The sequence below is a fragment of the Marmota marmota genome, unplaced genomic scaffold (genome assembly GCF_001458135.2).
Source record: "Marmota marmota marmota unplaced genomic scaffold, marMar, whole genome shotgun sequence".
Classification (NCBI taxonomy): Eukaryota; Metazoa; Chordata; class Mammalia; order Rodentia; family Sciuridae; genus Marmota; species Marmota marmota.
Window position 1 is genome coordinate 4357071 of NW_026000080.1, and position 27361 is coordinate 4384431.

Consider the following 27361-nt stretch of genomic DNA (forward strand, 5'->3'; position numbering starts at 1 on the left):
CGGCACGCCTGCCCGCAGGCTGGCCGGGGGACCCGTTCCCCGGGCACCGTCCCAACGCCGGTAGTCGAGCGCCGACCCCGCTCCGCGCCTGGCAGGCCGAGCTCCCCAGCTGGTATGTCGTGGCCCCAGCTCCGGCGCCCGCGCCTCCTCGCTCGCGCGCCCCGCGGCGACTCGAGGCTTGCTCTGCTGCTCTTGTTGGCGCTGGCGCCGCTACTCGCGGCGGGGACCCACTGCCCGTGCTCGGAGCCCGAGCTCTGCAGCCCGATCCAACACCGCCCGGACTTTGAGGTCAGCGTCGCTTTTCTGCGCTTCCGGGTCTGGCCCTCAAAGCCCGGAGAGAAGTTAGAATGGGACGGAGCCCTACCTAGAGGTGGTGGTGGTGCTGACACCTACTTTGACCACTCGCCGGAAGGCTGTCCTGTTTACGGATTGCCTACAATTTATGGATGAGGAAACTTGGGCGCAGACAGGTTGAGGAACTGCTTCCAAGTCTCACAGGCTAAGCGGCTGCCTGGGTGGGCAAGTGTTCAGATCCTCAGCTGGCCCACTCCTTTCATCACCCTGCTCTGCTTCCTGGGGCAGCACCGGGGTGTATACACAAGGAGAGTAGGGTGATAGGGTGATCCATTTCTTGGCTTCCAAGAGAAAGAGGATTTAATATGAAGAATTTTAGCACTCCAACAGTACACTGGAAGGCAGGATGTTCTCCCTACCTTTAGTTTTTATACTTATTAGCCCTTAGCACCCCCACGCCACCAAGAAATTTATTTTATAGCACACCAGCCTGTTTAATTTTTTTGGTACTGGGGATTGAACCCAGGGGCGTTTAACCATTGTGTCACATCCCCAGGTCTTTTAAATATTTTATTTAGAGACAGGGCCTAGCTGAGGTGCTTCAGGCCTCCCTAAATTGTTACAGCTGGCTTTGAGCTCATGATCCTTCTGCCTCAGCCTCCTCAGCCGCTGGGATTACAGTCCTGTGACACCCCGCCAGCCAAATCTAACAGTTTATAAGGCTTCTGGCAAACACCCTTTCCGAAGCAATATGAAAACCATCCGGAGTTTGATGACTGGCAGGAATTGGAGGCAAAGAGATCAGAAAATTTAGTCCAAAGAATCCTTGTTTGTAGAAATAGAAACAATTCCTAGCTCTTAAATTAGTTTATTAATTTTGAGGCAGGGGCATTTAAATGCCAATTTTAAAAAGTACATATACATACTTTAGGAAAAGAAATAGAATTGGTGAAAGTATTTTGGAGAGCCTACCTAGTGTGGAAACTTAACATCTTCCTGAAACAAAAATTTTAGACCAATTAAATACCAAAGAACAATTCATGATTCTTGGTAGCACTCAAACCATAAAAAGCTCAGAGAAGTCCAAAGTGTAAGGCTGGCTATTATCTGCTGAACATGGAAACAAAGTAATTACTTGATTGGCTCTAGGTAGGTATTTGTCTATATGGGTATGATCTGGTGGAAAGTTCCTGCTTAGAGGTTAGTTGGTTACTGATTGGTTAAGTTTATTTCCTTTTACTGTTTATATTGGTTCACACTTTGCTTAAGTGGGAATCCGAGGCACTGGAGCTGTTTCAGCTGAATGACAAGCCAATTAAGCTGTTTTTGTTTAACAGTCTGATTTTTTTTTTTTTTTTGTAGCTTACAATATTTGGGCCATGTAGTGTTTGTGGGTATTTTAAGAAATCAGTTTTATAAAGAAGCAAAATTATGTATTATTTGTATGTTCATAGTAAATGGATCCTTTATTGGCTTTTTTTTTGTATTTAAGTAGGAAGTCTAGATTATGTGGCTTCCTCCCACAATTGATTATATATAATAAATTATATGTAACTGGGGGGAGTTGAGGGCTGGGAATTGAATGCAAGGCCTGTGCATACTAAGCATTCACTCCTAGCCTAAATCACAATATGGCTTTCCCATATTTTCCATTGGTTCATCCAATTATTAATTTTTTTAAAGAATTTCTATTATATCACAGGCTCTCAATAGTTTCTTTAAATATTTATTTTTTAGTTATAGTAGGAGACAATATATTTTTTCTTTTTTTATGTGGTGCTGAGTATTGAATCCAGTGCCTCACTCATGCTAGGTGAGCACTTTACTTCTGAGCCACAACCCCAGCCCCTCAAGAGTTTTTCCCCCAATAGATTGAACTTATGTTAACTTATTTTTTCTAAATAGTTTTTTTAAAAAACAAATTCAGCCTTAACTATCAGAATTAAAATTGGGATGTTTTGATAGAAATATGAGTCCAAAGACAATGAGCCATTCAGTTGCACATTTTGTAATTTTTATTATTTCATTGTGCTGTTGCTTAGCAGAAAAATGAGTTGTACAAAGATACTTCTGAAAAGTTAAAAAAAAAAGGGGGGGGGGTTGAGAAAATTAAGAGATTTCTAACTTTTAAAGTTGATGTTCCCCTGGGCCTCTCCCACACCCATTCTCACAATAGCTTCCATCATCAATCTCTTTTTAGAGCAAATCTTATGCCCCTCCTCTGCTTCAAACTAATGGATTCCCATCTATCCTAGATTATAATCCAAAATTCTGTGGTCTAAAAACTACATGATCTTGCCAAATAACCCAGTTGTATGTGATTCCACATAAAGTGAAGGTTTCTGTGTTCTACATGATTATCTCACTTTCAGAGTCTCAAAATCCTTCTGAAGTGTAGGGACTTTGGATTTTTTGTTCTTTCATCTGAGAATGCTTTTTTTTTTTTTTGTCCATTAGAACCTTCCTCCCTTGTCATTCTACAGATTTTAGTCCTCCCCATCTGGGAATTTTCCTGCCCCACCTGGCTAGTGGGTCCCCTTTAATATAGTGTTATGACTACGTGTATTTGTTTAAGGCCAGGAGTATTGTTGTAACTGATTAACTCCCAATGGACCTGGTGTGTCTTGTTAACCACTATATCCTTAGTGCCTTGCAAAATACCACCCTCCCATTGTATTGAAATTCAGTAAATATTTGCTGAATCAGTTAGTACCTTGGGATAAAACAAACATGATTAGTAAAATTTCAGAGCTTCTACAATTAGCTGGGAGGGAAATACTGGAGAAACACAGCATCAGCTCTTAGGATTGAATTGTAATAGTATTCTAAGAAGTCACCCTCATCAAAAAACATATAGTAACAAATGCAGTAACTATGGCTTCATCAGTAGCAGCCAGAAACCTGAGTATTAACAAACTCCTTTCCCTTGCCTTGCTCATTCCATTAGTCACAAAGTCCTGTTAATTAGCTGCCTCTAATTCTCCCAGATCTGTTCAATTACCTCACTCATCTCCAGTGCTCCATCCACATCATCTCTTGCATAGATTCATGCAAGAGCTTCTCTATTATGCCTCCAGCTTTGGCCCCTCTTTAATCCATTTCCCACTTCAGCTCAAGAGATTTTTCTAAAGTGAGTACTTTCTCATTTTAAAAACTTACTATTCTCTTCCTTTTACTCACAATAAGTACCAACTTTTCCACATGGCTTACAAGTCTCTTCATGACTGAACCCCTACCTACCACACTCTGGTTCTTTTCTATGTTCTCTTTCTAAACTCTAGGCATGGCCACACTAAATAGTTACCCAACCATTATGCTCTTTCTGCCTCCAGACCTTGTCACATGCACTATTTCTTCCTGGCCTGTCCTCCACTTTCCAGACCTGGCTAATTACTCTGCCACCAATTACACTGGGACCCTTATATCTTATTCACTTTTGGACCCTCAGTGCCTGATATAATGCTTGGTATATTGTGATATTTAATATTATTTTGGGTGGTTATCATGATATTCTTGATTTAAATGATGGTGCTTATCCCTGTTTTTCTGGCAGGTATTTGTATTTGACATTGGAGGGAAAACTTGGAAATCTTATGACTGGTCACAGATTACAACTGTGGCAGTTTTTGGAAAATATGACTCAGAACTTATGTGCTATGCTCATTCAAAAGGAGCCAGAGTAGTTCTGAAAGGTATGTGTGTGTGTTTTTTTTTTTTTTTTTTTTTTTTTAACCAGATATAAGTGTTTAGCCAGTTAGTAAATTTACCTATCATTTGTTATAGTTTTTACTAGGAAAAAATATATATATATACATACATATATACATATATATGTATACCCGACTGAAAAAAAGGATATATATATATATATTTTTTTTTCCCAGTTGGGTACATACCTGTAATCCCAGCTACTTGGGAGACTGAGGCAGGAGGATCACAAGTTCAGGCCAGCCTCAGCAATTTAGTAAGACCCTACCTTAAAAAATAAAAAGGGGTAGAGATGTAGCTCCATGATAGGGTACTCCTGGGTTTAAATCCATAGTATTTTAAAAAATTCCTTTTTTCTGTTCATCTATTTTTTTTTTTTTTAAAGAGAGAATGAGAGAGGGAACGAGAATTTTTTTAATATTTATTTTTTAGTTCTCGGCGGACACAACATCTTTGTTTGTATGTGGTGCTGAGGATCGAACCTGGGCCGCACACATGCCAGGCGAGCGCGCTACCCCTTGAGCCACATCCCCAGCCCCTGTTCATCTATTTTTTTCAAACTTTAAAATTAATCTTACATACTACTAACTCCATTTCACAAATACAGATGTTTTTAAAGAATTAAATAAACTACTTCATGGTTTTGAGTAAAGCGTGACTGCTAAATTAGCATGTTGACTTTTAGTTAGTAATAGGCCACAATTTCTGCTTCTAGTTTGGGAATTTTATTTGTAATAGTTATTTTGGAGATTAGCGAGCAATAGCTTTATGTCATTTTAGTACATGATTTCTCCATTTGGAAAACTTAGATTAGGGCTTATATTCCAAAATAATGAGATGTTTTAAAGAAATTTTGATTTCTTTGAAAATGGGTTTGTGAAATAAATAGCACTGAACTGTGAAACACATATATATACACACAAAAGATGTCTATTTCTTTCACAGGAGATGTGTCCATAAAGGATATCATTGATCCTACTTTCAGAACATCCTGGATAGCTCAAAAACTGGATTTGGCCAAAACACAGTATATGGATGGAATTAATATAGATATAGAGCAAGAAGTTACTTGTTTATCACCTGAATATGATGCATTAACAGCATTAGTCAAAGAAACCACAAACTCTTTCCATCGTGAGATTGAGGGATCACAGGTACACTTTCATTTATTTTTTTAGAAACTCCATATTTTCCTCTAAAAATGAAGGTATGACTAATATAATGTTTATAGTGATGGAATGGGAAAGAATTTTGAATTTTGTCACCTATTTTCTAAAAAATTTTTTTTTTTTTTTTTGGGGTACTAGGGATTGAACTTAGGGGCACTCGACCACTGAGCCACATCCCCAGCCCTATTTTGTATTTTATTTAGAGACAGGGTCTCACTGAGTTGCTTAGTACCTCACTTTTGCTGAGGCTAGCTTTGAACTTGTAATCCTCCTGTCTCCCAAGCCACTGGGATTACAGGCATATACCACCACACCCAGCATGGAAGTATTAATTTTATTATTTAAGGAATTTTACAGTACTAAGTGGTCTCCATTCAAACCAAAATATAACACTGGGATTACTCTACCTGCTTGCCTTGCAGTGGGGGTATGGATATTGGATAGGCAATGGGCAATAAGAATCAGGGAGGTTCTACCTGGCTTTAACCAGTGCAGGATAGAAACAGCTGGTGCCTAAGGGTTGAGGTAGTTCTGGGAAAATGTCTCCCTTGCTCCATAGTCTGATTTACTTGTGAAGTAGTCAAGGTACAATAAAGCTCAAAGGATTTATTCCATAGAACTCACTGGAGCTATGACAATAGGCAGTATACTTCCCCATTTCCATAATGAGCATGATTAGAGCAGATCATAACACAGGCATTTTGCCAGGCAATGTGTTAGTAACAAGATAATGTGGCTCCAGATAACCGATTCTCAATCCTGGCCACATATCAACATAACCAGGGGTCTTAAAAAAGAATAAACACTTGGATGTGCATACACATATATACTGGAGATTCACTCCCAATACTTACTATTCAGAAGGTTTTGGGTAAGTCCAGAATCCATAATTTAAAAAAAAGTTTCATAGGTGATTATAATTAAGAACTACTAGGTTAGACAATGGAAGATTGTTTCCAGGATACCCTGTGAATACCAAAATCTGCAGATGCTCAAGTCCCATACATAAAATGGTATATTTGCATATAACCTATGCACAAACTTCTGCATACTTTAAATCATCTCTACATTATTTATAATACCTAATACAATGTAAATGCTACATACATAGATTTTATTACTGTATTATTTAGGGAATGAGGACAAGAAAAAGTCTATACATGTATGTACAGACTTGTATGTATAGACTTGGTATATAATTTAAAATAATATTTTTGATCTGTGCTTGGCAGAATCCACAGATGCAGAACTAATTCATGTATGTTTATTCCATGACAGAACATTGTAAATTCTATGTTCCTAAACTGGTATCAAAATCAACTATAAGTGCTTGTTTAAAATTTCCTGAGATTAGGTGGTACACGCCTGTAATTCTAGCAACTTGGGAGGCTAAGGGTAGGACGATCACAAGTATTAGGCCAGCTTCAGCAGTTAACTGAGGACTTAAACAACTTAGTGAGACTCTGTCTCAAAAAAATAAGCAAAAAGGGCTGGAGATGTAGCTCAGTAGTAAATTTCCTGAGATTGATTCAATAGTTCTGTGTTGGGGAATTGCATTTTTACCAAGTGCCCTAGGTGATTCTGGTGTAGTTTGTCATCAAGAATTTGAGAATCACTGGAAAATAATAAATGATATGGGGACTGACAGCTCTATGATTTTATAAAAGTAGGGCATGTTTGGAATTTAGCTTTTCAGATGAGTACAATCAAGAATATCCCTGGCATATAGGGCACTATACCTTTTGTTCCTCATAAGTTTTGGTCTCAGAAAAGTTTCCTTATTTCTCTAAATAGTTGTTACTAGTAGGTTAGAATTGGTAACTACCTATTTGCCATTTCTGATTAAGTTGTAGTGAAAAGGCAAGATCAAAGAGGTTGAGCAAAGACTTTACAAAGGAAAATCTATTTCCATGTTTGAGAGGTAAGTAAAACAATTTGGACTGCTATGTCAAGTTTATACTAGATGAATTAGTTGGAGGTACAGTTGAAAAGGTAGTCCATATTATGAAGATCCAGAATATTACACTGAAGAATGTGCATTTTATTCTGTATGGAAAAGGTTGTATGGGTAGAAGTGTGTTTGGGGAGATTATTCTATAATTGTATATAAAACTAGAGGAGAAGGAAGACTAGATAAGTACTATTACAATTATCTAGGAACTTAAAGTTTACATTTTGGATTGGGATGAGAGATCACTAACATTCAGCAAATGTTCAATAAATATTTGTTGAGTTAATTAAGAACAAGGAAGGGCAGAACAACTGTGAGAGGCCACTCAAATAATTTATTTGATTTGGGGTATGAAGGAAGAAAAAGAGTCAGAAGATGGCTCAAAAGTTCTTAAACCAAGTTGGGTGTGGTTGCGCATGCCTGTAATCCCAGTTCAAAGTCAGCCTCAGCAAAAGTGAGGTGCAACTCAGTTGAGACCCTGTCTCTAAATAAAATACAAAACAGGGCTGGGCATGTGGCTCAGTGCCTCTGAGTTCAATCCCCAGTATCTTCCACTGCCAAAAAAAGGTTCTTAAACTGATGATAAGAAAAGAAAAGAAAAGAAAAAAAAAAGATCAAAATAGAATCTGGAGTGGGAAATAAGTTTGGAGGAAAGACTGATGATTTAAGTTCACAATATCGTTGTCATGGAATGAAGATCTAGAAATGCCTTTGAAGAGTTTTTATACTCTCATTTTTATAGGTGAGAAAACAAACTCAGATATCTTAAGTGACTTAGTAGTGGCAAAGACCAAGTTATAACAGGGCCAAGACTGTATAGAACCCAAGTCTTTTGATTTCTTGTCTAATATGCTAATACTACTTCCTCAAAAATAGAAGGTTAATTGTAACAGGAAATTCAGGTGAATATACTTAGTATTCAGAAGATTTTTATCTGCTTAGAGGTAGTCATTTATTTTATCTGTTTTACTATTAGTTTTTGTTTTGAAATAGGAGGTAGTAAAAAAGTAGGGTCCAATATGTACAAATTTCACTTCATAAGCTATTTTGTGGTAGAACTATTGGGGAAAGCTTATACTTGTAAAGCACAGCCTTCTTGAATGTGAATTAAAGCTTTGAGAATACTTAGAGCTTTGAGAAAGTCTTGAAATGAGTTATGCCAAAGCATAAAAAATACCTAAAGTATTTTCAATTTTTTAAGTTAATCAATAAGTGTTTACTGAATGCCTAATTAAGAAAAAACAACTTTTAGTGATAATATTGAACATTTATACACATTAACATAAAATTAATATTTGGTTAAGGCAATAAACAGATATTTTAAAGAGATATCCTTATTGAATGATGGCTTACCATTCAAAATGAAAGATAATATATCACTCATTTTATTTTGAATATTTCCATAAAATAAGACCATTTAAATTCTTTCTTTGTTCAACATTTTGAGTTGATTAATTTATACCTGTGTGACAAACCATTCACTAATCTCTAAATGTAATAATAATGGGTCTAACCTACCATATAAGGTAATTGTGACTCATGGGCTCAAATGCAATTAGGCTATGCTAACAACTTTTGTATCTAAAATTTTTTAGTGTGCCTTTACTCTCTAATTGTTCAGTAGTCCTACCACACCCTATTGCCATTAAACCTGCTTCTTTCAATCACTTGTATTAGCCCAGCTTCTGAAGACATTTGGATTTAAATTTCCTCATCTATACAGTGCCCCAGTTCTGATCACTGTATATCCAAATACATGTCTAGACCAATCCAGTGTAGTAAAAAGGACATATTTTGTAGAACTCTTCTATTTCTATGAGTGTCAAATCCTATATTCATATATGATAAAAGCAGTTCTTTTTTCTTGGGTAGCATGAGACAGGAGAATAATTTTAAAAACCATCTGGTGTAATGTGCATGTTTGATCATGGTACATAAAATGACATATGTGTTTTTCCACAGGTAACCTTTGATGTAGCTTGGTCTCCAAAAAACATAGACAGAAGGTGTTATAATTACACTGGAATTGCAGATGCTTGTGACTTTCTGTTCGTGATGTCTTATGATGAACAAAGTCAGATCTGGTCAGAATGTATTGCAGCAGCCAATGCTCCCTATAATCAGACAGTAACCGGTAAGAATCCATGAATGGTCATTTATTAGTAACATTAATTCCAGAACTTTGTGCTTTATATACCTATATTTCAGAAATTCTTAGTTATTTATGTACCCTTTCTATTTGTAAAGCTTGCTTGAAACATATAAAGATCATTTAATCCAGAGAGATTTAATCTTTACAAAAAGTTTCAAAGTTTCGAAGTTCTCACTTAAGTCTTCTAAGAATTGTCCTAACCTTGTGAGATAGATATATTACCACTAACCCTCCATTATAGATGAGATGAAAGGAGTTAGTTCTAATGGTCTCACAACTATTAAGAATTCTACAGTTGTGATTTAAAAGTCCAATAAGCTTGTCATGAAACCACATGAAGAAGATTATCTAGAATATGACAGGATACTTTTTTGTTAAAATAATTGTTAAGTAATTTAACATCAAAGACAGTTATAATATGGGTACATACCATTTATAATTAATAGGATTGATTTATCTTATTATTATAATACATAAAAATTATATTCCTGTAAGAATTAAGAGTACTTCTGAACTGTTGTTCACATGATATTGTCTTTGAATTATCCTTTACAAAGTTGGATTGGTTTGTATTCCATTAATCGGTAGAATAAAAGATAGCTATCTTTTGTACTCAACTGAATTGCTAGGATAGTTGGTATTGAGATTTAGTTGTTAATTTATAAGTAATTTTTTTTCTTTTCATACAGAGGTCAAAATCTTAGAAGCCAGCCTGATTTTAATGTAATCTAATTTGAATAGAATAGTCTGATCATAAGCATACACTATTTAAATTTGAAAAATAACCACTTTTTCTGTTAAAATTACAAAATAATCTGGGATTCTCAAACAATGTTTCATGGAAGAGATTAATTTTAATCACTATACTGCTCTTTTTCAAGTGTTTGGGAAATAAAACATATCCTACCCTTCTTTGGGATTTAAGGGCAGAGTAAATATTAAAGGCTCTGAAAAGCAATAAATTTATGTAGCTCAACATTCTAGACAGTCTGGAAGTATCTCTATAGCATTGGGCAAGAAAATGATTGATGTACTAGAATTTGTTCATTTTTTTCTTTTTGCTTCCTACAAGTACAGATTATTTACTATAGAATAAGAAACATTTCTTTACCCAGGCTATTGCTAGGATACTTAAAGGATATTGTAAACATGGAATGCTTGTGCTTTTTATAAGAAATTCTGAGTGCATCACTGCCAGAAAGCTTAAGATTTATAGAAATTTTATGAAACTTTAGAATATCAAACTTATCATATCTTAGCAGTGAACAGATAACATCAGCATATTTTCCTGTAGTGAATCATTCTTTCTGCAGTTAGATTTTGTGAAGTTTGCCTTCTTTGATTCAAAAAGAAGTGGGTATAAAGCAAGATATGGATTTATAATTCTTAAGGGATTAATTTTATAATATTAGAGAAACACTATTAGTATTTTGCATAAATGTTTTTATGAACTTAGATTGTGGGTGGTTGCATGGCTTCTATGAACATATTAATAGATATTGAAAAGGAAAAACGTTTTTTTCTCTCTCTCCTTGACTAGGGTATAGAGACTATATCAAGATGGGCATTAACCCTAAGAAACTTGTGATGGGTATTCCTTGGTATGGTTATGATTATACCTGCCTGAATCTTTCTGAGGTAAGAACAAGTCATTTGTTATTCATTTTTTCCAATTATATATTTAGAGCCTCTTTTGTTTCATTAAGAATATATTGAAAATATATTGAAAACTTAAAAATTTATTTTAAATTATTTAATCACATGGAAGCTTCTGAATGTCATACATTTTCATCTCATAACGAAATTTCTTTAACTTTTATTCTGTATGGTCAGTTTTCTTTTTGTTGCATGTTTTATTTATAATAAATAGCTTTGTTTGATAATCTATAACATGAATATTTTTTCATTTCTAGGATCATGTTTGTACCATTGCAAAAGTCCCTTTCCGGGGCGCTCCTTGTAGTGATGCTGCAGGACATCAGGTGCCCTATAAAACGATCATGAAGCAAATAAATAGTTCTATTTCTGGAAGCCAATGGAATAAAGAACAGATGGCTCCTTATTATAACTACAAAGTAAGACTTTTTACAAGTTATGAACATTTATTCTGTTAATTTTCATATAACTATATACATATTTCTAAATTTTTAAAGTTTGTAGATGGACACAATACCTTTAGTTTATTTATTTATATGTGGTGCTGAGGATCGAACCCAGTGCCTCATATGTGCTAGGTAAGCTCTCTACCACTGAGTTGTAACCCCAGCCCCTCTGTATAACTATATATTTTTATAATTAGACATTTGGTGTAAGAATTTCCATCAGTTTTAGAGTACAACATGCAGACTACTGTTTACATATAAACTTGACTTTGAATCTGTGTAATCAGGAACTTTAGTTTTCTGGCAGAGCAGTACTCTGCTTTGCCACTCAATTTAGATGATGCTATAAAAACATGCATCTTACAAATACGACTTCTTAACAGTTGACAATAATGTTACAAAATTTGCTTTTGAAAGGGCTTTGGGCCAAAATAGGTTACTAAACTCTGGAAGCCTACATTTCAATGTAACCTAAAGATTCTGATGAGACTCTTTGTTTGGATCCTTTGAACTCATCTCTTTTAGATCTCCACACATTATATAATAGGTTACTGTGATCTATAGTCATCTTTCTATGCTGAAGAGCACCAGAATTTATTCCTTCACTCTGTGTTTTGGTACACACATTTTTGAAGTTATAGAATTCAGAAATTGTTTTTGATGACCCTTGAAGGCCATTTAATTGTATTTAAGAAAACAATCCAGTTATAATTCTTTTGTTCCTCTTTTTTATTATAAAATTCTGTAATCAAAGTCAAATTTCTGTTGTGTGAAAAGAATTCATTCTGCTTTCTTCTGCTGTTTCAGCCCTAGCAGCTTCATTTTGGACTCAATATTCTGGAAGGACTGTATGCTTTAATCAGGCCTAAATCAATCAATTTGCCCTTCCTTCCTTCACTATTTTGAGACATTTGAAATTTCTCATTAACTATCAAAAAAGCTCAAAGTACTAAGTAGGATGGTGGCAAATTCAAAATTATGTCTTTGATCTTCAAAGATTTTTCATATTTAGGTGCAGGTTTTGCAAGCTGTCCTTTGATAGTGAATAACAACTGTTACTACAGCATGTATGGCTTTGTTTAGAACCTAAAAATATTAAAGGATAGGTACAAGATTTAGGATGCAATATGCTTGTATGTAATGAATCTACTATACTTATTAATTTACCAAGTTAGTCATCTTAGGAGAACATTCTAACTCCAGAAGTACTACCATAGATAAAAATTGGTTGGCATTTATTCACAATTGCAGTTTCCCAGAGGAATATAAATATTAGTAAGTTACTCTTAGTCCCAGGTCTATTTTTACCTCGTATCTTTTTTCTCCTTTCTTTACTATTTTGCCTAGGTCTGCTCCTTTCCTTTTTCCTCTTTTTTTTTTTTTTTGAGGTGGGTACCAGGGATTGAACTCAGGGGCACTTGACCACTGAGCCCTATCCCCAGTCCTATTTTGTATTTTTATTTAGAGACAGGCTCTCACTGAGTTGCTTAGCTACCTTGCTTTTTGCTAAGGCTGGCTTTGAACTTGCAACCCTCCTGCCTCAGCCTCCTGAGCCAGTGGGATTATAGGTGTGTGCCACTGCACCTGGCATTCTCTATCTCTTATCCAGTAGCTTATATGCTTTCTGAGAGAGAACTATACAGAGTAGAACTCGAGAGTATAAGATCAGGCTGGGCGCAGTGGCGCATGCCTATAATCCTAGCAGCTTGGAAGTCTGAGGCAGGAAGATTGTGAGTTCAAAGCCAGCCTCAGCAACTTAGTGAGGCCCTAAGAAACTAGCGAAACCCTATCTCTTAAATAAAATATAAAAAGAGCTGGGGATGTGGCTCAGTGGTTGAGTGCCCCTAGGTTCAATCCCCAGAGAGAGAGAGAGAGAGAGAGAGAGAGAGAGAATAAGATCAGAATCTAATTAATGATTCTTAATTGGGCCTGTGTTAAATTACCTATTAAGTCATGCCTAACAGTCTCTTAGAATCCATTCTGTACAACCAGGAGAAGTGGGTACTTTCCTCCTCCATCGTCATTACCTTTTGATTTGGCTGATTCATCTTTTAAAAAACCCATCTGGTAAGCTCCTAGCTAGGCACACTTCCAGGAACTGTAGGGAATACAAAAATGTATGTAAGCTGGTTTTAAAGGACCAGAGCAGTAGTTCCTCCTACCTTCAGCTGCATATCATAATACCTAATGAACATACACAAAACAAACAAATATACATCTCAGCACTATTGCTGGAGGATTTTGATTCAATAGATTTCATATGGTATGGGGCCCAGAAATCTGGGGTTTTGTGGAGGTGGGGATTGAATGCAGGGCTTTGCACATGCTAGGCAAGTGCTCTATCACTGGCCCATACCCACAGCCCCAGGATCTATATTTTTAAAACCTTTACAATGATTCAGATATACATCTTGGTTGACAATCATTGCATCAGATCTAGGAGAGAATTTTAGGGAACATGAGAAGGACCTTAAATAATCTACATTAAGAGACTCATTTGTATAATCTTTGTTGTTAAAAGTGCCATAAACAATAATCTCTAGGAAATAGCAGATATAGAACCATGGAATAATAAAGCAGGAAAGTATTGTGCTGTGAAGTTTGAATAATTTGCTTTTTGAATAATTTGATTTAAGAAACCGTTTTCCCTTTTACTGTACTAAATACCTTAAGTTTCCATTTTAATTTATTTGTGTAGGATCATGCTGGATATTTTCATCAAGTGTGGTATGATAACCCTCAGAGCATTTCTCTGAAGGCAGCATATATACAAAACTATGGTTTACTGGGCATCGGTATGTGGAATGCAAACTGTCTTGACTACTCAAAAGATGCTATAGCCAAACAGCAAACTGAAGAAATGTGGAAAGTCTTAAAGCCAAAGCTGTGACAGAGAAAAACATCTTGTTAAACTCTGAAGATTTAAAAATTATCTGTATAAATAGATCTGTTTCCTGAAGAGATTAAAAAATACATGCATTTTTGTCATGTTGCTATATATTTAGTTACTAATATACTGAAAAAAAAAACCAGATAAAGAATAAAGAAATGGTTTGATGGAATTTGAAAGAAAGAAATAAAAATCTTAAATACCCAGAAACCTAAAGGCATGAAACAAATCAAACTTACATGTTAAATCTTCCTCTTTAGTGTGTTTCAGCATTATAATTAGGAAAAATTATACATATTTTTAAAACTAGCATTTTGACCCATAACTTGAAGTAGAAATTGTTTGCTTAGAATAGAGTTTTAAAAATATAGCCTTTGAGAAGCAGTTTGTTTTGTACTCTTTTCCCAATAAATTTTAAACATGAAATTCAGTGTCTTCTGTTTAGGTTCATCAAAATGATGAAAATAATTTTTCTGCTTTCTGATTCGATATAGTACATACTCATATTCTTTGAGGTATTTGAAATAATGTCAACTTCCTGACAGTGAATAAAGAAAAAAAAGAAATACTAAGAATTAAATGTACTCACAAAATACAAAACAGAAGATAACAGTAATATTGTGAATTAGTAAATTAGAGCTACTTAATATTTTCCAAACCAATTATTTTTATGAGGCTTATGTGCGGAATGTTTTTACAGTAGGAATAATGGTGTTGAACTTGACTCTAGTCACTATTATTTGCACTTCCAATTATTCAGTTACCTTCATTTATGAACATGTAGAATTTATTTCTTGGCTAGTTTTCAAGGTTAAAAATTTCTTTTTCTGCATCTGCATTTTACTTTTAATTATCTAAAGATGTTGAGTTCTCAACTAGTTCCTTTCTCTAAAAGATTAATTTTATGCAGAGGACTTTCCTAAACATAAAGAAATCCGTGTTCTTTCATAAGGTAATTAAGAATTTCATTGTGCTGCACTGGTTCCTGTGAATAGAGATTAGAATTTTGCATCCTGGAACTCTAGATTTATATTAATCCTGTCTTTCCAGCACATCATCCCTTCCTATAAGTTGTTTATTACAGAATAAAATTAACCTATTATGTATTAAATTACTTCATGTTTCTAAAAGAATCTCTACTTTTCTAAATTATTTAAAATGAGTTAATAAAAATTCTTAGGTATTAATTTCTATCACTGTTATACAATTGCTTTTAGTCAAGATTTAATGAGCAAATTTAATCTTTCTATGTAAATACATAGTATTTATTAAAATGTATTTTCTTTGAAATTAGATGTTAGTTATATTAGCTCTTAAATTTTATCATTAACAAAAAGTAATTTTAAATTTATAAAATATAGTACTGCAAAATAATAGGTAATAGACTTGAAATCTGTTTAGCTTTATGCTACATCTAGTATTTCCTGAAACACTTTGTAATACCCACATGAAAAGTAAAGAGAGACAAATCTTAGGATTTTTTAAAAATTTATTTTTAAACTGATACATTAATCTTAATATTTATATAATGTACTACAAGGAGAACAAGGTTTAATCTGTTCAAATAAATATTGAAAGTTTTCAACAAATAAGTTAAATTAACATACCTGATTGAGATTGTAAAGATGTATTGGTTTTCTTCTGTGCCATTTCAGCTTTCAGTGTTCGTAAGTCTGAAGCTGCTTGTTTTCTCATCTATAAAAATAATTACCTCTCAAAACTGAATTTCATTGTACCCTTCTAGGAGTAGATCAGAATTGTCAATTTTGTAACTGTTTTAACTGCCTTCTTTCATTTGCCTTCCAGCCTTTATTCCCTCTGGATTACTACAGCAAATTCATAGGTCATAAATCCTGTTTAATAACTATGCTTATATAACTAGGTATGTTATGAGATAATTTCATTTATTAGTATATACAGATAATACAACTGAACTGTCCTAAATAAGGTGAGAAGGAATTTTATATTTTTCTTAAGCTTCAAAAATCTGTTGCTATTAATGGGTAAAGAAAATAGTAGAAAAACAAAAACTCAGAAATACAAAAAACCCTTAATTCCTAGTCCTTAGGAACTAAACAGATATTTAAGAAATATAAAAGTTTTTACTCTGTGCTAAGCACTCTTCTAAATGTATTAATCCTTTGATTTTTTTCAAATTTTTATTGAGGCACATACTATTATTTATTATAAAATGGAATAAACTCAAGAAACTTAAGACTCAAGGAAACTAAGTATCTTGCTCAAGGTATAAAGTTAAAAAGTGGCACAGCCACCTGGGACCAGAGGCCTTGCTATTCCAGGTACTGTTGGTGGACAAACACCATTAGCATTATCTGCAAGCTTGTTAGGGATGAAGAATCTCAGGCTTCTCCAAGTCCTAGAGAGCCAGATGCTGCATTTTAAAACGACCTTTCCAGGTGATAGCACATTAAACTTCAAGAAACACTACTTATGCTATACTATCTTGAATAAATATGGTTGCAACAGACTTAGGCTAGATTTCTGTCCCTTAGTTCTGAATGTTATATGTAGGGATGTTTTGGGTAGTTCATTCAGAAATCAGTAAATATTATAGTATCTGTTAACGTGCCAATCAGGTACTATGGTTAAATATAGGAAATATTTTATAGTCTGTAAGCTGAAAACTTTGTTCTCTAGTAATTAAGGGGTTTTTGTATTTTGGAGTTTTTGTTTATTTTTCTTCTTCATTTGTCTTTATAATTTTATACTATTTACATGCAAAGCATATGTGATGTTTATAAGGTTAACATGTTCAAAGAAGGTAGGATCTAAGCATGCTTTCCAGAAGAAAAGAACATTGGGGAGTCATAACTGAAGGCTCTGGGGGCATTTTAATTACTCCTTTCTACTCACCCAACTATCTTTCAGTGTACATATTTCCATCTTGGCTTTCTCTCTCATACACTGAGTAAACACATGGTTTTCCTTCACTGTTTCTGAGTCTAGGTTGTATATGAATGTTTACTTCATAGTTTGTTAAAAATTGTCCTTTGATCTTTTTTTTCTCTTTTTTAACTTTTAAGCTTCTTAGTGCTGAACCAGGACTTAAACTCAAGAGTGCCGCTAAGTAAAAAGAATCTAGAAGTACACTATCCAGTGTAGTAGATAGGTGTCATATGTAGCTATTTAAATCAACTAAAGATTAATAAAATTTAAAATTCAGTTCCTCTGTCACACAAGCATTTCAAGGCTCAATATCCTAAGTGGCTAGTGGCTACCATATTGGATGGTGAGATATAGAACATCTCTATCTCCACAGAAAGTTCTGTTGGACAGTGATAAATCTAGAAGGGGTCATTATTCTGTGTTATAAAACTTTCTGATAAAGAGTAAATGGAGGGCATTCCTATAATTATCATTCTTATTTTCCTGTTCTGTGTATTATAACTTGTTTGAAAATGTATAATTCTCTGTTTTGTGTTCAACAAAAGAGCTTTTAAAGACATCTGTATTCTGAAATTATTCCTATGATGTGATAATCACAGTTTTTATCAAGTAAGTAAAATAGGCCCACAACCCTTTATTAAATATCTACTATATATAATGTCCTATGGAAGAAACAAAATGAATGAAGGCACAGTCCCGAAAGAACTTATCATCTAGTTTTACTAAGATTCATAGTAAAAACAAATAAAAAATATATATGAAAATAACTGGAGAGAATGAGATAATCCCCAAGTAGAGGGGAAGAAATTGAATGGGATTTCAGAGGAGAGGTCAGAAGTTTGTCATCGACTTATTTATGAATGACTCTAATATAGGAAAACTATTAATATATTTTTTTTGAGACTAAACTGACTATAGTAAAATTTTATTATATTTTCCTTTGGCCTTGCTATAACCTACATCTTTTTAAAAAACATAGATTTTCATTCATGCTATTTATTGTTAAATAATAAACTTTAAAAAAGTCAATCCTGACTATTCTTTTACTATCAATCAACACAAAGTTAAAACACCAAAATATTTTAGTGTCATTTCAAGATGAATGTTATAATATGATTGAGAGATATATAAATTACCTTAACTTCTATGATGAGTTTCATTTTATCAGTATCCAATTTTCTTTTAAGTTGGTCAATTGCATGCTGTACTTCAGTGATCTGGATTATAAGGTTATTCTGTGTGAGATATAGAAAGATGCATTTATTTAGCATAGCATCTGTATATTTTAATGCAAAGCATTTTGTACTGTGAACTGATAAGTAACAAAAGAAAAAAATCATAATAATAAAGTATTTCCATAAAATAAACTTATTGTTTTAGAATAAATTACTTGTTACTTTCTATTTATTTCTTGCACTTTAGGAACTACGTTCTCTTCTATCATTGTTGTATCATTTGCTATTTAAAAAACAGATATTTACAAAAATTACCATTAAATTAGCACCATAGAAACTGATACTATTACTAAGAAATGAATAAGCTAGGTTGAAGATACTAGCATGAATTTAGAAATTGACATAATGCCTTTGTTAGCTGAATCAGATTGGAATTATTTAAAAATATTTAATAAATGGGACACATGTTTTATATAAAAACATTTTAATACAAAAAAAAAACTAGTTAAAATAAGAAGACTTTTTGGTCACTTTGTCCAAAAAGTTTGTGAGGTATAGTGATCTTCACTAATGAAATTATTTAAGAATTTAAACATGTTGAACTTGATAAAATTGTAAGATAAAGTATCAGCTGTGCTTAAAAAAAGTCTACTAATATGAACAAATAATTATTTAAGCCTATTTTGGATGTTATATTAAATTTATCGAAAATAGTAAACTTTTAATATTTTATCATCCCTGAAGTTAAATTCTTACTCTTAATCATAATTAACATATTTTAAAATCATTTGGGTAATATGATCAATCTAACAAAAATAAAATTGTTAAATGACCTGGAATTTTTTGTCTGTTATTTAATTATATGGTAGAATTACTCAATAATAAATTTCATGTCTGATCTAAGTAAGATTCAAGACTATCTCAAGAAAAATGAATTGATCAAAATTTCATTAAAGTATTTTTAAAGTCTGTGGGTATTGTAACTCACCACCTCCAAGAAAAAGCAGTAAATACTGTTTTTTTTCCTTACACTACTTTATCAGGTATTTATCTCTTTGCCATGGAATCAAGAAACGTGGCCCTATTAATCTAAGGCAATGCATAGAACTCCTTGACAATTATTATTGAACCACAGTTAGGCTTGTTTGTTTCAAGGTTTATATATTTTGTGGTTCAGGGATAGGTTTCTCTCCTGTTCTAAAGACAGATAGCCCTACTTGTCATTGGCAACACTATTGCTACTATTAGAAAAAGCAGTCTAATGGTGAAGCCAACACTAAAAGTAATAGGGAGGAAATATCAGAAGCATGTAGACCCTTTAAAAACAAACATTTTTAATCTGCTGACTATATCTCCATAGCAGCCCTCCTCCTATTACATGAGGTCATGAATTTTGTTACCGAGAAAATTTAAGTCAAAGTTTTGTTACCGGTAGCCCAAAGCATCCTAAATACAACAATATGAGCAATTATAAATGTAATTGTGGAAGTGGGACACATTTAATACCTTAGAGTCTGTGATATTTGCCAGATTCTTTGGTCTCATCTTGATCTCCCTGGCTTCAAGTTGCATGAGCAGTTTTTTATAATAGAGTTCCAAATCATCTCGAAGTTTTGTTAAAACCTCTTCCAGTGATGCTGTGACTTTTTTTGTTTCCAAGTATTTTTTCTTCCAACCATCAAAAGCTACAAAAAACAAACAAAAAACACACAAAGATTGAGTATGGTTAAAGGGTTAAACTTTTCAATGTAGAAAGAACCCTAGCCTTAATGTCAATTTAAATTATTTTCCTCCTCTTCTCCATCTCTTATATGCTTAGTACGTTAGAGCTAAGGGAGAAATGTTTGTTGGATAATAGAAGAAAGTACCTGTAAGTACAATAAAATAATGACAGATCTAGAAACTACAAACAAGTTCTCCTTTAAACATTGTTTCTTAAAAATGCTATATTCATTTCTATACCAAAATATATAAATTTATTTTAATTATTTGTTTCTATAATCTTATTAGAAATGTTATTTATATAATTAAAACAATAAAGTAAAGGACATATTTAAAAATTTTTTAAAATTTTTTTCAGCCCCCACAATGACTTATGTTTTGTGTAAATAGCTGATTTGGATTTTTTATTTATTAAAATTATTCCAAATATTGTCTGAAATTCTATAGGACAGAGAGAAAAATCAGAAACTAAACACTACCAGCTTAGAAAATCACCTTAACACCAATGTGAGACTAAATACAAACTTAAGAAGATCACAACCAGTATACTAGTGTACCAGAATATTCATATGCTTGTTTCTTTTGTATGAGCATCAAAATGAAAATTTCAAATTAAAAAGTTCTACATTATAAGGCAATTTGATGACAGTTATATAGATGTTTGAAACTTTGCCTCTAGATTTTAGCTATTTTTCTCCATGCCCTGTTATCCAATTTGTCAGCAAGTTCTACTGGCACTATTTCAAAATATTTCTAACATCTGGGATATTCCACATTCTTCAATGCTACATCTCTACTCAAAACTCTATCTTTTGTCAAGAAAGCTGCATTGTCTTCCTAATGGGTATTTCTCTGCTTTCATTCTTGCCCCTCTAAAGGCTATGTTATATAGCAGTCATTTATTTTTTGCAGTGCTAGGTCTTGAACCCATGGTCTTGCTTTCTACCATTGAGCTAGATCTTCAGCCCCTAAAATATATATTTTTAAATCATGTAAATCCCTAGCTTAAAATTCACCAATGGTTTCCCACCTTACTTGGAATAAATTCCAAGCTCTGAATTGGCCTGTCTGCTCATTACTGAACTTTCTGATTTTTCTTTCCCTCTACATTCTTCCTTATTTATCATGCTATAACCACACTGGCCTTATTTCAGAACCTTGATATCATGAGGTTATTCTTATCTCTGGACCTTGATATTCAGTGTTAATTCAATTCATCTTGTTTTCCTCCTATTTCTTTATATGTCTGCCTATTTATTACTCAAATACTAATGATATCTCCTCAGAGATGCCCTCCCTGAAAATGTGACTAAAACATCTTTCCCATGCCACATCACTCTTTACTATGCTCTTTTTAATTGACTTTTCAAGTCTGACCAGTAACTGATATTATCTTAATTATTTGCTTATTGTCTTTATCCTACCATTTGGAATCAAGTTCCTTAAGAGCAGGGCCATGTCTGTTTTGTTCACTGTTATATCTTCAATGTTTAAGCCAATGTCAGGCACACAGTAGGTTCGCTGAATATTTGATGGTTTATACACCCTTTTATCTTGAAACATACTCTTGAAGAAGAAACCAACTGATCTTCCCATTTTATAGAAAGAATGAGAGGCACAAAGAGGAGAAATAATTTGCCTAAGTGAAAGATTGATCTTATGTTAGAATTCAGGTCCTGTGATTTCTAGTCCGTTGTTCAAACCTGTCTGATAAAATCACTCTTAACAACAGTACAAAACTGAGTCACTGCCACCACTTCCATGATAACAACTTAACATTATGAGGCAGTTCGGAAATATCTCCTGACATTGTCAATAATCTTTAGCTAGTTCTGGTATTGAAACAACAATTTTGCTGTAAATTGAGAATCTTAAAACCAGTTGTTTCATATATGACTTTTATTCTAATAATTCTCAAAACAACTAAGAATGCAGGCCTCTCAAATAATTTAACATCTCTCAAACCATTATTCTAAACATTCTTCACTTGGGCACATTTTTTCCATTTCTACTGGTCCCAAGGACACTGTTTCTAATTCTTCTGCAAGAAATCTACTTATATTCCCCTACTGCTCTCATTCATTTACTCTAGCAAGGCAGAGTGGCTCACATACCCCCAAATTAAGCACCTAAATAAGTTCAAAGGACTCAATATGGCTCAGAGAGTAAGCGACATCTAAGTTGATATTGAATAATTAATAAGAAATACCCAGAAGAACTGGGAAGAAGACAGTAGGAGGAAAAGGTAGGAAAAAAAAAAAAAAAAGAAGTGAATGGCAGAGGAAACAGTATGCCTGAAGGCCTGGAGCTAAGAAACACTTCGGATCCTAACATCCCTAGAAGTTCTCTGAAGCCTCCATTGATTTCTTCCATCTGATTTAGGTGTTCTTTCTTTGTATTCCTATCTACAGAACTTTGTAAATCATTTATCAGGAATGTATAATCAATGTTTAACTTATCATTCCCCACTGGATCATGAGACCCAAAATGGTAGGGACAAGATAGTATGTGCCTATTAGTGTCTCCTCAGTCCCTAGAACAGTGGCTAGACTCAGTGGGCACTTAATAAATACTTATTTAATAAATGAATGGAAGAATGAATAAATAAATGAACTTCAGTTATAAAAATTTACAAAGTTCTATAAATCATTTTGTATGAGTTAAATAATTTTGTTTTCTATATTGAAAGCATCTCAGATGTACCACTTTAAACTATATCAGCAAAACAGTAAATTTTTTTTTCTTTTTAAAAATTTTATTAGTTCATTTTAATATTATTATACATTACAGTTCATTTTGACATAATTATACAAGCATGTAATATAAGTTGCTCTAATTCAGTCCCCGGGACTTCCCTTCCCTAAAACGGTAAATATTAACTCTATTATTTATCCTGAAAGTATTAATTCTTTAAGGCTTGTTTTCTTTATAGTGACAAAATCTAAATAATAAACTTTACCATGATATCGTTTCCCTTTGCTTTGATCAAACAGCTTTTCAACTTTTTTTATTAGTTCATCTCTAATTCTTTCCAGATATCTTCTTTCTTCCTTTACTTGTTTCATTTGCTCAATAATCTTCTCTCCTAAAGAAATGTAATCCATAGTCATCAATGCCAAAAAGCTAAGATGGTTCATGTCATAAAATATGGAGTCTAAAACAGCAAGAATAAATTTTACTCAAAACTCTCTTGTTTTTCTGGCTGCCATTTACCATTCGGAAGTGTAAAAAATCTTTTTGATTTCTAAGAGTGGATTTATAAAACAGTGGCTCTCTTTTGCATTTATATGCATGTATTTGTAGAAATTAGGTAAAGCTCAAATAGTTATATTTATATTTTTTGGTCTAATTCTTTTGGTAAATTTATCTTGGGCCCAAAGTTATTTTATGTGGAAAATATATTTTAGAGTTAATTAGTGACTAAAATACAAAAATTCATATAATTTCACATTTATTGTAGTAAAATATACTTAATAAAATTTACTATTTGGACCATTTTAGGTGTGGATATCAGTGACATTATATAAGTACATGTATCCCCACTGTTGTGCAACCATCACCATTGTCCATCTCCAGAACTCTTAACCTTCACAAACTGAAACTCTGTACACATGAAACAACTCTTTACTAACATATTTAAGTTTACTTCACAGAAACATCTATACTTGTGATATCACAGTACTTACTCTCGATCTTTAATAGAGGTATATCAGGTATTCCTGAAGAAAGAACAGGTTGACAAGGAAATGAAGGAAAATCAGTAAGGTCTGGTAGGGTGATACGATCCTTTTCACCTGTCTGTAAGCAAACATGAAAGTCAATAAAATCTTGTAGGGTATACATTCTTTTTCCATTTGTCTATAAGTACTATGTAATGCACACCAGCAATACTTTTTTATTATTAGTTGTTCAAAACATTACAAAGCTCTTGACATATCATATTTAATACATTTGATTCAAGTGGGTTATGAACTCCCATTTTAATCCTGTATACAGATTGCAGAATCACATCAGTTACACATCCACGTTTTTACATACTGCCATACTAGTGTCTGTTGTATTCTGCTGCCTTTCAATACTTTTTTTTTATACAGTGATGAACTCCCAGATTTTCACTCAGGCGCCAGTCTCTCCATTCCATTATTATATAAACATTATATACAGACATTCAAACAAAAAATAACCCACTTGAATCAAATGCATGAAAGATGATATGTCATGAGCTTTGTAATGTTTTGAACAACCAATAATAAAAAAAAAGAATCCATTATTTTTCTTTCCAAACATGACTTCTTTCCAAGATTTCTGGCCTCAGTTACTTGACATAACTTAAGTTTTGTGAGGTGGCTATTGATTTTTTTCATCTTGAGTCAATTTTGGTATTTGCTTAGAAAAAATTAGTGATTCTGTCACATTTTTAAACGTTAGCATAGAATTTTACATTTTATTCTCATATACTTATCTCCTTTGTGTTTGTACTTATATTGATTTCATCTTTCCTAATTTTTGTAATTCTACTCTTTTTAATAAGCTGCCTCAAGCTATTCCATATTGATGTTTCTCCCACTACTACTTTATAGATCTTGATTTTTTTTCAATTTTTCTAGATTTTTAATTTTTTAAAATTAACAATTTAAAAAATTTGTTTCTATTTTTAACTTCAAGATCTAACTCCTTTTTGTTTTATACTTTTTCTAGATTATTTTATTAAGTTATAGAATATAGTTACCATAGGATAAAGGAAACTACCTAAATTAGAATTTCTCTATACATATTTCCAACTACCCTAAGGAAAGCAAATGAAACCACCCACAACTTATGCCTACAGCATGGAATACAGAATCCTTCAATTTACACGTACTTGGGGAAATAGGACCCTAAACTATAGTGTGGGCAGGAGCTCACAGATTAGCAGAGTCAGATGTAGATTTTCTATAGGGAGATAACATAGGAAATATCAGGAAGGAAAGACCGCACTGGAGCAGAGAAGTACTAAGTACAAGGAGATGACCTATAGATCACAGTACTTTCTATGAGGGCCCAAAAGAAAGGGCCTAAAAAATGTAGGAGACCAGAGGTAATAATCATGGGAAGACAGTTTCTGAGAGAGAGGAAAATGCTTTGGATGGGAGAGGTGTCTCTTAAGGGGTTAGTAGATAAGAGAAAATAAGAAAATGTCCAAGATAAACTCTCCATTGATAAGTTAGTATGAAAGAATAAAAAACAATAACAAAAATCAAAACCAGACCCCTTCCTCAAAAGGCATTATTTACGAAAAGGAAAGAATTACATTTCACTATAACAACAGAAGAGGGTGCTCCTGATCTAAGAAACTAAATAGATCATAACTTCCTAAAAATACCTGTTAGTAATCTAACAGAAAAATCAAGTAAATCAATAAACATGAGCCATCCACAAAATAATCTAGGATCCAGAGAGTTACTTATGAAGGAAACCTAAAAATTGAGGGTTGAAATCAAAACAAAAACAACCTGGAAGAAGAGAAAAAATTGACATTACCAATGTATATTAAATATAATTAATCAAGCATTTGCAGATATCAGTAAACACCATAATTTTTTTTAAAGAGGGGCTGTGCAATTCAGTGGTAGAGTGCTTGCCTGGTGTGTGTGAGGCACTGGGTTTGATCCTCAGCACCACATAAAAATAAATAAGATAAAGGTATTGTGTGTGTCTACAACTAAAAAAAAATGTTTTTAAATTTTAAAAAGAGAATGAAAACAACAGGAGAGGTGAGGAGATTAGACTAAAAGGATAGTACAAAATATCACATTCTTAAAGTGGAAACAACACAACTAAAAATAAATACAAAGGAAGGAAAAAAGGTAAAAGTGGAGCAAGTCTTTTGATTACCCCAAATATAGTAAGCAGGAGTCAGAGCATAATTTTAGAGTTGTAATAAGTCAAAAGAAAAAGCATACATTTTTAAAAAGAAAAAATGAAATACCAAGAATACCAGTATAAAGGTAAACACTACAGTAAAAATTCAAAACTTCCTAAATGCCAGAAGGAAAAATAAAAAAGCAAACATGACACAATAACTATAATCTAAAACAAAATGACATATCTAAGACCAAACACATCAGTCCTATTAATAACTTAAATGGATATAACTCATCTAAATAAAGATTTTTAGATGGTTCACAAAATAAAATCCAACTTTATATACAAGAGAGACACTTAAAACAAAGTGATTCAGAAAGGCTGAAATAAAGAGGAGGGTGAGGAATGAGAATATAGCAAATAAATGCAAAAAGAAAGCAGAGTATCTCAATATTCAATAAATAATAATTCAGGCCAAAACCACATTACTGATATATTATTTCATAATGAAAAGTAATAATACATACAAATATATTTTTAGAAATCACAAGAAATTCAAGGATATTTAGTTGTGGTACTTAAAGGAGAATCTAATATATTGTTCTCAGTCTAAGAGATAGAATGTGGAAAAAATAAGTAAGAATGTCAAATATCAGCAAAGTAGAACACAGACACGCCACAAAATAGGAGAGGAGATATTTACAAAACAGGTAATTAGCAAAGGACTATCTTTTAGAGTATATTTAAAACTCCTACAGTATATTTAAAACTGCCTGTCTCCTAAATAGCAGAGAACCCAATAGAAATACTTGATAGCTCATTAAATTAAAGTTATCAAAATGGGGTCAGTAAAATGCAAAAAGATGATCAAATTCATAGAAAACCAGAGAAATGTAAACCACAGTGAAATAGAATTAAGTGCCCACCAGATTCCCTGTAATTTTAAAGTGTGAAGACAGCATGTGTTATTGAAGATGTAGAGAAACAGAAAATCTCTTGGATTCCCAGTCAGAGTGTAAATTTGTACAATTTTGGAACAAAATTTGGCATGATTTAATTGCTATAGATAGGCTTTTCCCAAAATTCTAGACATATATATATTCCTCTTTTGTGTGTACTGTTGATAATAGGTTCAAGTTGGAAACAATGCAAACGTTCATCAGCAATAGAATTATTAACTGATGGCATGCCTTTGCTCCAAAATCCAAGGGATCTGAGCTGTGATTGTCCTACTGGGATTTGTACAGACATTCTTCTGTGTATCTATTTAGTATTATTGAAATGAACATTAAAACACAAGTGGCAACATTGCTTGCAGGGTCTCTTGGATCACAATGCAAGTTTTTGTCTTGTTTGAATACTACTCAGTTTGCTACTACTCAGTCCTATTCAGTCTTCAAAATTAGAGGAAGAGGAGGACGAGGACGATGGGGAGGGGAAGGGGAGG

The 27361-nt window shown here is 33.3% G+C and overlaps 2 protein-coding genes across 8 annotated transcripts in view; one reads left to right on the forward strand and one right to left on the reverse strand.

Annotated features, from left to right (window-relative positions):
• Nucleotides 1-18559, forward strand: part of Ctbs (chitobiase) — an 18832-nt gene extending 273 nt beyond the window's left edge. The window contains exons 2-8 of the mRNA XM_015504752.2: nt 39-288; nt 3848-3986; nt 4948-5156; nt 9085-9256; nt 10815-10912; nt 11188-11349; nt 14075-18559. Coding sequence (XP_015360238.1) covers nt 115-288; nt 3848-3986; nt 4948-5156; nt 9085-9256; nt 10815-10912; nt 11188-11349; nt 14075-14266 — 1146 coding nt within the window. The 5' untranslated portion in view covers nt 39-114 and the 3' untranslated portion in view covers nt 14267-18559. The remainder of the gene's footprint in view (nt 1-38; nt 289-3847; nt 3987-4947; nt 5157-9084; nt 9257-10814; nt 10913-11187; nt 11350-14074) is intronic.
• Spata1 (spermatogenesis associated 1) overlaps nt 5763-27361 on the reverse strand; it is a 47274-nt gene continuing 25675 nt past the window's right edge. For all 7 annotated transcript variants that reach the window (XM_048815009.1, XM_015504753.2, XM_048815008.1 and 4 more), the window contains 7 exons: nt 23757-23868; nt 23030-23155; nt 19855-20033; nt 18310-18408; nt 15874-15961; nt 13404-13474; nt 5763-9236 (listed from right to left, as the gene is read on the reverse strand). In XM_048815009.1, coding sequence (XP_048670966.1) covers nt 13452-13474; nt 15874-15961; nt 18310-18408; nt 19855-20033; nt 23030-23155; nt 23757-23868 — 627 coding nt within the window. In that variant the 3' untranslated portion in view covers nt 5763-9236; nt 13404-13451. The remainder of the gene's footprint in view (nt 9237-13403; nt 13475-15873; nt 15962-18309; nt 18409-19854; nt 20034-23029; nt 23156-23756; nt 23869-27361) is intronic.